Source organism: Poecilia formosa, unplaced genomic scaffold (genome assembly GCF_000485575.1).
Source record: "Poecilia formosa unplaced genomic scaffold, Poecilia_formosa-5.1.2 Scaffold65, whole genome shotgun sequence".
NCBI lineage: Eukaryota > Metazoa > Chordata > Actinopteri > Cyprinodontiformes > Poeciliidae > Poecilia > Poecilia formosa.
The window spans coordinates 1,749,806-1,759,155 of NW_006800004.1; the positions used below are offsets into that span (position 1 = coordinate 1,749,806).

General features: G+C 39.5%; 2 protein-coding genes across 8 annotated transcripts in view; one reads left to right on the plus strand and one right to left on the minus strand.

Moving 5' to 3' along the window:
• The first annotated feature begins 1,381 nt into the window (after positions 1–1,381).
• znf648 (zinc finger protein 648) lies at positions 1,382–5,221 on the plus strand. Its single transcript, XM_007554678.2, has 2 exons — positions 1,382–1,961; positions 2,194–5,221. The coding sequence occupies exon 2, from the start codon at positions 2,194–2,196 to the stop codon at positions 3,640–3,642; it is 1,449 nt and encodes a 482-aa protein (XP_007554740.1). The 5' UTR covers positions 1,382–1,961; the 3' UTR covers positions 3,643–5,221.
• A 1,693-nt stretch (positions 5,222–6,914) lies between these two features.
• Positions 6,915–9,350, minus strand: part of sec16b (SEC16 homolog B, endoplasmic reticulum export factor) — a 23,925-nt gene continuing 21,489 nt past the window's right edge. For 6 of the 7 annotated variants that reach the window (XM_016672730.1, XM_016672726.1, XM_016672724.1 and 3 more), the window contains 2 exons: positions 8,055–8,096; positions 6,915–7,979 (listed from right to left, as the gene is read on the minus strand). In XM_016672730.1, the coding sequence (XP_016528216.1) occupies positions 8,080–8,096 (17 nt within the window). In that variant the 3' untranslated portion in view covers positions 6,915–7,979; positions 8,055–8,079. The remainder of the gene's footprint in view (positions 7,980–8,054; positions 8,097–9,350) is intronic. The other variant, XM_016672727.1, reaches the window with a different exon arrangement.

Genomic DNA, 9,350 nt, shown 5'->3' on the forward strand with positions numbered 1-9,350 from the left:
TAAAACAAGTATAGATTTGCAGAACCAAATGGTTATTGGAGGTAAAATCCATTGTTGTGGAAATTTTTCTTTAACAAAGAGTGAGGGAAAACTGTTTCAAAACCCAAATGAACCAGAGAAAGAATATATTCTTAATCAGTATTTTTTCAAAGTCTCTACTCACTGATCACAGCCAGGAGAAAGAGCCTGGAGCAGAACAGAGCTTACAGTTTTATAGGGAGGGTTTCATTCCATTCACATAGTTTGATAATCTACTTGGATACAGAACAGATAGCAAGCACACGTATCTTCTTTCACTAGTTTGCTGTGATGCAGTTCTGGATCTTATGGTGTTAACAGCTGTATGCTCACAATGACCTGGTTCCTCTAACAAAATGTAGCATTATTATTTATAATAGCAGAAGTACAGTATGTTCAGTTAAACAATAATAATAATAATAATAATAAACATCATCATCATCATCATCATCATCATCATCATCGTCTGCCTGGCCAAATAAAACAACAGAACCAATTTATTTAAAAACCCAAAGTACCACAATGGAAGCAATAAAAACTGAACTAAACATTCAGAGGCAGTTACAGCAGTTGTTAAGTAACCTTTTCAGTTCTTGGTCTATAAAGTGTTATTTATCTTAATAGTAAGTCTTGTCATTAATTATAGAAACAAATGCTCAAATCTTATGTATAATTCAACCTATTAAATGTTATTTTGAGGAGAAGTTGTAATATGTCTGCATTAGTGTTCTTTTTCATTTCGACCTGTTAACTAATAAAATATGAACAGATGGAGACTCATGATCAGACTCATTATCAGACTTAGCTCCGAGCGACTCCATGCTGGGATTCATGAGCAGATACTTTGGCAAAACGACTCAACAGCGCCCCCTACGTTTAAAAAGTATAATCTAGAACTGTGAAAATCAGTACCTGTGTTTACTTTGTCAGGAGTAACAAAGGCATCTACTAAAGGTGTGCTGTAAATTTACAAGAAAGAGCAGTAATGGATCAGAGCCACCATCTTTAAACTTTATCAAAGTTGCCTCAGTACTTGAAGAGAATCAAAGTTGTCACTGTGAATTTTTGTGAAGGGATTTCAAATTGTCAGGCCTCAGTTTTGGACTTCTTGCCATGAAAGACAAATGTGTTAAATTTGCTGATGTCAGATTCACACTAAACTTCCAGAATACATTAGATCTGGTCCTCAGCAATGCTATATATATCTTTATATTCTGACATCCTCAAATTTCTGCTATATGCACTTTATTTTCCATGTGATCCTTTACTGAATTTTGGCATATGGACTTGATGTGATTTTGTAGTGTCTTCCATCTTGTCTGTGGAAAATGCAACCAGCTGTAAGTTGACCAGCTATTACTGGTCAACTTACCAGTTGTAAGGTGGTCAAATTTACTGAACATTTTTTAATTGATGGAAACTGACCTGTGTGACCACCATGGTCGGGCAAGGTAAAATATGGAGGCAAAGATGCAACAAGTTATAGTAATGCATTTTCACAATGTGATTATCAATTTATTCTTGTTTAAGTTGTAAAATTATATGCTCACCAGAACAAACTTAACAGCTAAATTGAAAAAAGCTAAAAGTCAACTCTTTAGTAACGGTCCTAAACTCCAGAAAACAACAGCATAAACAGAGTTCTGCCTTTGAGTCTAGCGGCCAGCCTTGCTATATGTTCACCCTCTCTGAGTTTGACTGTGTGTGTAACTTACTTCACACCCTTTGCAAACAGCTGGTAAAATAAGTCAGTGGGAGGTAAGGGGAGCTTGCCTGTGAAGATATCCCCATTGCTGCTGACTTGCAGGATAGATGCTGACCCACAGACGACTCCTGCCAAACTCCGCCCGTAAGAACATCTTTCCCTGAGTTATTCAAGACCAGGAGCCAGTATATCTCTGTGGCATCTGCTGGACCTGTCCTGCTTGGGGTGAAAACGCAGTGTAAGGCATGCTTCAGTCTTTAAATTGATATAAATATGTATATAAATATATGTGCATTTTGATTTTATAGAAATAACTAAAATTTTACATGTTAAGGTTCTGGTACTTAGTTAAAATTCCCAGTGATCAATGTGATATATGTGCTCTTGGATACTTCCAAGACACTCTTGCATGTTCAAAACTGATGAGTAAGGCATCAGTGGTAAAAACAAAATCTTCACTGATCTCACAGATGTCTGAAAGAACAGCTGCTGTGAAAAGGAGCAGAAGAAAATGTCAAGTGAGACTTTGTGTAACTCATAGCCCGTCTGATGGACACTCTGTAAGTAACCCTGACAATGTGAAGACGTACTCTTCATTTCACAGTGTGTGTGCTGGTGAAGATTTGCTTGCTGACAGCAAAGACAATGGAGTTCTTTATCTAAATCCTCAAACACCAAACTGGTGTCTTGTAGAGAGGTTTGCTGAACTTTCACCAGCAGAAGAGATAAAGATGCCCGTGAAGCAAGTCCACAGGGGAGCCATGGGACCACGTTCCAAACACGCTGAGACCAAAAACAAACATAATGGATTGGCAGACGCTTTAAAGGAGAAGGAAATAAACTCTGTCCATGACTTAAAACAAAACAAGGACTCGGACCAACTGAGGACAGCTAATCTGAAAGAGCTAGATGCAGAGGAATACTCTCCTAATGAGGATGGAAAAGGGACCAAAAAAAGACTCAGAAAAACTCCCTCGGCAAATAATTCACCTAAAAAATGTAAAGACGATAAAGTTCCACCAGTTTTGGCTGCAATGAAAAGACGAAGTGCAGTGGACACTGAGGACCGACCTTTCAAATGCACACACTGCCACTGGGCTTTTAAGAAACTCTGCAACCTCCAGAGCCACTTGCAAACACACTCTGGCCTCAAGCCACATGTGTGTGACATATGTGGCAAGGCTTACTCACATCAGGGCACTCTGCAACAACACAAGCGTCTGCACACTGGGGAAAGGCCATATCGCTGTCTCTTCTGTGACAAAACATACATCTGGTCCTCAGATTATCGCAAGCACATCCGCACACACACCGGCGAGAAGCCCTACATCTGTAAAACATGCGGCAAGGATTTTATCCGCTCCTCCGACCTGAGGAAGCATGAGCGGAACATGCACACCAACAACAAACCTTTCCCATGTATGCACTGTGGCAAGACCTTCAACAAACCTCTCTCCCTGAAGCGCCACGAGCGCAAACACCTTGGAGAAAAGCCATTCTCCTGTCCGGACTGTGGGAAAGCATTTGCTCTAGCCAGCCGGATGGCTGAGCACCAGAAGGTCCACATGGGAGTGCGGCCGTTTGTTTGCTCTGTGTGCTCCAAGTGCTTCACAAAATCCTCCAATCTAACGGAGCACAAAGCCATTCACAGTGGAGTGCGGCCTCATAAGTGTGGAGAGTGCGGCGTGGCGTTCGCCATGGCTTCCCGTCTGGTTCGTCACCAGTTCATTCACAACAACCAGAAGCCGTACGGCTGCACGGGCTGTGGCAAGAACTACAGCCACCTCACGCAGCTGAAGCTCCACCAGGAGCAAACCTGTGCCGGCAGGATCTTTGTCTGTGTAGAATGTGACAAATCTTTCCAGTGTGCCACAAAGCTTGCACAGCATGTGGCAGAACACAACGAGAAAAAAATTTGACCCCAACACATTAGGTGTTTAACATATGATTTTTAACCCATATGTAAGAAATCTTCATTCAGTACAGAAGAGCATTGTAAGATTAAATTTATTCAAGAATTTAGTGAAATGTAGATAATGGTCCTGCGGTAGGTTACACAAAATGATGTCTGGCAGAGCCATGGAACTTTCAGGTTTCTTCTGTTTTTACTTTCGTTTTCCAAAATCAGATCAGGAAATATAGAAAGCATTTGTCAAATAATGATTCCATTTATGAATGGGGGAAAAGGCCAAGGCCACCTGGTCCTATAAGAAAATGTAATGAGCCTGAAATCTAAATCTGACTATGAGTTTTGCTGTGGTGGAATTTTGGTGCAACTTTCTTTTCAAAATTGTTTTTATTGCCGTACTTTGAATCATTGCACAAGTATGCTTGAACAAGATCACCTCGTAGCTGGATGTTCTCCTACAGTATTTTTAGGTTGAGAGCTTTCTTCCAGGTTCAGTCAAATATGGCATGTTGTCCAGGATCTGAAGCAGCGAAGCAGAACTTTATACATTCCAAAAAGTTCCACTCTTGCCTTTTTCAGCTCATAGAATATTTTATTAGAAGTCTTGGGGCTTATGAAAATGTCTTATGGTAAACATCAGGCCCGTGTTTTGTTCAGGTCAGCCATGGTGTTAATCCTGAAACTCTCATATGGGTGCCAGACAAGTGAGGCCCACAATGTTTTAAATGTTTCTGTTTTGCGTTTTTTCCTGACCCTTGGATGATTTACAGAAACACTGTTAGAGTAATCCTGGAAGGCTTACTCCAGGATCCTGCGCTGGTTTATGTAACTCTCTCTAGACTGATATATGCCACTGACTTTGTTTTTCAACCGTTCTTGAATTTTTGATTGACCAAAGTCAATCCAATGACCTCGGTAGAATTAGCAGCCAAAGAAGATTCAGTTGAGCTTGACCTACTTTTTGATAACTTTAATTCTTTTTCTTGTTGTCAGACAAATTATATTTAAGAGATTTCTTGAGTCTTCAAGTCTGGCAGAAATAAAATAGAGGAATTGAAATAACTTACTGTTAAATCATCATTTAACAAAGTATAATGTTTCTTTTTCACACTGCGCCAGGTTGATTTGGATTGCCTCTTCCCCTTAATAATTGAAATCATTTGAAAACTGCTTTTTGTATTTATTGTTTAATTTTTTTTATTTTTATTTTTATTTTTATTTTTTTGATAATCTGAAACATTCAAGTTGGACAAAAAAAAGAGAATACTTTGAAAAAAGGTAAGAAAAAAATTCTTTTTCACAGTGCTGCATGTAATTAGACTGTTTGTATTCTTAATTACAGATAGATAAAAATTAAAACCTTACATACTCCTCCCCCGGTGAGGGTGGGTTGGCATCAGGGCTAAAAATTTCCACCAACACAGCTCTGATATTGGAGCTGGCAGTGATGTGAAACCGCTTATGGACGTGTTAGGCTGTTATTAATGTGAGAATCCACGTGTAGCTGATAATACGCACAACCTTTCCTCTTTGCATTTTGGCTCACAAATAAAGTAGCGCCAACTGACAAAGACTTGGCTTTGAATAATATATTCTGGCTTGAGCGTGACATCATTTCTCTCTCTTGTATCTAAAGATGCACGGAAATCAAACTGTCCATTTGTTAGACTTTTCTGAACAGCATTTCTTATCTAAACAAAACTCAGAGATACAGGAACTGTTTTCCGGTGCGAGACGTTCTTCAAACTTAAGCTAAAGAAAATACATCTTGTTTTTTAACCAGAAAGCTACTCACACTAACTGGGAAGTGAGGGGCGTCCAGTGATTGGACTGTTCCTGCTGGTAGAGTAATGCAACTTACCAAAAACTCTACATTAGCAACTTTTTCATAAGACGAGACCTTACATAGTGTTAGCTGTAGCAGTGTTACAGAGGTGGACAAAAATACAAATAAAATTCAAGCTAGCACTAGCACAATGCAAAATTGGACGTGGTCAACAACTAAAACACTTTAAAATTCCTCTAAAGCTGCAGTATATAATGTTTATATAAAAAAGATTTTTTACATATTCATTGAAACTGTCATTGTGTCATGACAGTATAGTATGGGACAGGTAATCTTAAAAAAAATAAAGCTTTCTCCCAGTGTTCCCAGAGTTAACTAGAAATAACCAGTCACAGCCAAGAGGAGGGTCTTAGTGCTGTCAATCATCCCTGTGCGTGCCACTCTCTCCCCCTCCCCTTTGCTCCCTGCTATGCTACATCTTCTCCCCATCAGCAGTATGCCAGGAATGCTAAGGATAATTAGCCTAAGCTAATTAACCAGGAATTAGCCAAGGCTAATTCCCACTTAGGAATTAGCCTTAGTCATTTCCTAGAAAACCATTTATCAGCCGTCATTTATCTGATGATGGTGAGTTTCTTTTCCACCATTGGCATATTTATCAGCACATTCACAATGTTGTTTGTCAGCACTAAGACCCTCCTCCTGGCTCTGATTGGTTGTTTTGGTCGGGAACGGTGCACTTCTTCAGACAAAGATGGGAATTCTCAAAGCAACTGTTGGTCATGTTGTTTGCAACAAGAGGTGGGGGAGTTGGGTTGTCACATGAAGTATTGAAAATGTTTTGCAAAATGTAATGCCAATGCTATCTTTAGCTATGTCGCTTACAAGGCCATTCATTTTACAAGCAGAATTAAAAATATAATTTATTCTATTTTGTCTAAATCTCAATGTTATAACTCTGCCACGCTGTTTCAAATACAGTGTATTAAAAATATAGTGTTCACACTTTATCATCTGGTAAATTTTCCCTTCTATCATATTGTGTCTTCATTTTACTTAAGCAATCACAATGTCATAAAAAAATTGAAGGAAGAGTTTGTGATGTTCCTACATCTGATTTACTATTTACTTACAGAACTTTATAAATCTTTACGTTAGGGAAAATGCATTTATCCTTAGTGGCCTAATTATAATTCTTTGACACTCCAGAGACTCCTTGAAATGCTATTCCACAAATCCATCCATGTTCTAAGTAGCTTATGCTGCGACATATTACAGGCAGATGGTGACATGTCTGCTGTTTGTGTGTGTTGCATTCCCTGACCGATCACACACAGCTTCTGCAGACGAACAGGAAAAAGGAGCCGGCACCTGCCGTGTTTTCACCAGGCCTGTGCAAAGTGAGAGGCCCGCTTGGCATTATTGTTATTTCTGAGCTCAGACCCGTCTGTCATTTATTCACCATGGCTGTATGACAGGAAATAGAACATACAGGCTGAGAATTTGTTAATGTTTTAATACATTAGCGTCATTGAAAGAGAAACAGATTATTGTCATGTAACTGATATATAGAAGACATTAATATACTTTAAAATCAAAACCTCACTGCTTAACTTAAAACATCTTAAATATAAACAGACGTGTTTACAAGATGACAAAGTAACAAAACAGGTGATCCTCAAAGTAAATGTAGTTCTACAGACATTTAATAGATAATTAAGATAAACCTTTCTCACATGAACATTTCATAAACAGTTTGGCTCTATAAATGTTTCCTGGGGGAGGGAGGGTATGAGCAGAAACGCTACTGATTGATAGCCTGGCAGAGGTCTCCCTTTACACAGAACCCCTCCGCCCCCATGCACACCCACACACACCCACACACCATGTGCTATTTAAAAAGTTGGCAGCGAGACAACATAAGGAAGCACAGTTTGTGCATTTTGCAATTACAATAAAAAATCAACACTGCCTTCATTTACATAAAATCCTTAAGAGAGTCAGAATGGCTAAAGATTACCTCAAGTAGAGAAAAGCCATACTGATGAAAGTGTTTTAAAGCAGTGGCTGTTACCCAGATTTCAAATAACACAGTGGATCTGTTAGACTAACAGCTTTCTTCTACATTCAAAGGACTGATAATCAAGCACAACATGATCACTATGCACAACTTAAATCATCAGTTAGTGGGTACAGGTTGTTCATGTTGGCTTTAACTTTCTGTGTCACGTGAAGACTCGCATCTTTGCTGCCAATAAAACTGATTCCAGTCACTCCTAGGCAGTAGTCACTGGGGTCAGAGATACTGTCCTGCCCTGCGCCCCCCGGTTATTTCTCCACAGTCAGCGTTTAGGAAGCATACCTCGGCTGTCACAGCCGCTGCAATTTGAGTTGCGAGTATTTCTGTTCCTTGCGTGGAACACGATGGTGAGTCCGCTGTAAGGGTCTGAAACGGGACCCCAAAGAAAGAATCATCTGTGCAAGCAAGCAGTATACATTTCTTCCTGGTGGCAGTACATGTGTACAAAGTTCTCACTTCGATTTAAGTGTAATCAAACGTTCTGCAAACATAAAGACATTTAATCAAAACCAACTCTTTTTGATGGTTTGTAGAGCAAAATGTATTAATGCTTTACCTTTGATGGAGTTATGCAGCTTTTACTACCTTGGCTCCAGGCCTGTGAGGAAAATATGGAGGTTTACAAAAAAACACATTTACAACCGTAAATAAGGGTAAAATGAAGTTAGCAAGAACCAAACTTCTGCATTTTTAAATTTCAGGGCTAAAGAACTGAAAGCTACATCACATGAGAGAGATTAGACACTTTGGACCACCTCTGTCAAAACACTCCAAACATGACTGAGGATGTGAACAGTGTTTAAGCTAAAAGCATACGACTGGTAAAGGTAAACCTCACTGCTTTACATAACAACTCACAACCACAAACCTCAGGCCAGTTCATTGGGATGTCATGTAATGGACCAGCAAAGAGCAGTGAAAGCATGAAGTAAGAAAAAAAGAACATGGCATGCAGCTTTTTTACTAACACAAATCTGAAAAATGTGGCGCCCATTTTTACTTGGCACCCAACTCCTTGCTTTGTAGAGCCACCTTTTGCTGCAGCTGCAGCTGTAAGCCTTCTAGGTGTTTTCACACCTGATGTTTCAGTAGAATAAGTTCAATTAGGGACCAAAATTGTAACATTTGTTGAATTTTCAGCTGCTGTGGTTTGGAAAACCTGTTCCACCACTTGCATGTGGTGGCGCTGCACCCAAAACCACTGAAGGAGACAACACAAAAACCTCAGAAGAAGACAATGAGCATAACTTCATCCTTTGAAAAATGTGAACAAACATAAAGTGGCGTCAGGTTTTAACGGTTGCAGAATTTCTCTTTTGTCTTTGGTAAAAGACAACAAGACATTTCTCCTGCTATCGCTAGACGTTTTGTTTGTATTTGCCCAGAATGCCCTACGCTGTAGTCCATTTCCTGCTTTTGAAGCAGCCTCCAGTCCGCTTGCATCCATGTTTAGTTAAACCGCACAAGACATTATTTCAACTGAACTGAGATGAAGGTTTGTTGGTGGACCAAAGTTAGCTTTTTTTTTTTTTTTTTTTGCTTTGATTAGGAAACATTCATACCTCCCCAAAAGAACCAGACTTTCTAGGCAAAAAAGCTAGAGTTTGAATAAAGCGGACTAAACTGGGCCGGTGTGAATGCACTTTATAGGTGTTCACTTTATACACCTATAAAGGGAATCCCGTGCCTGTTCTCCTTACCATAGATCTTTTTCTTATTGATTTATCACAAAAGACCCAACATTAAATACATTAAAATTTGTGGTTTTAATTTGATGAGAGCTTTAGCAGGAAACTGTATGACCTAATACTGCAACAGACTGGCGACCTGTCCAGTGTGCCCCCGCCTCTCG

What these genes read in the sequence shown, in the direction of transcription:
- znf648 (XM_007554678.2), top strand. Translation starts at nt 2,194, where the DNA reads ATGTCTGAAAGAACAGCTGCTGTGAAAAGGAGCAGAAGAAAATGTCAA.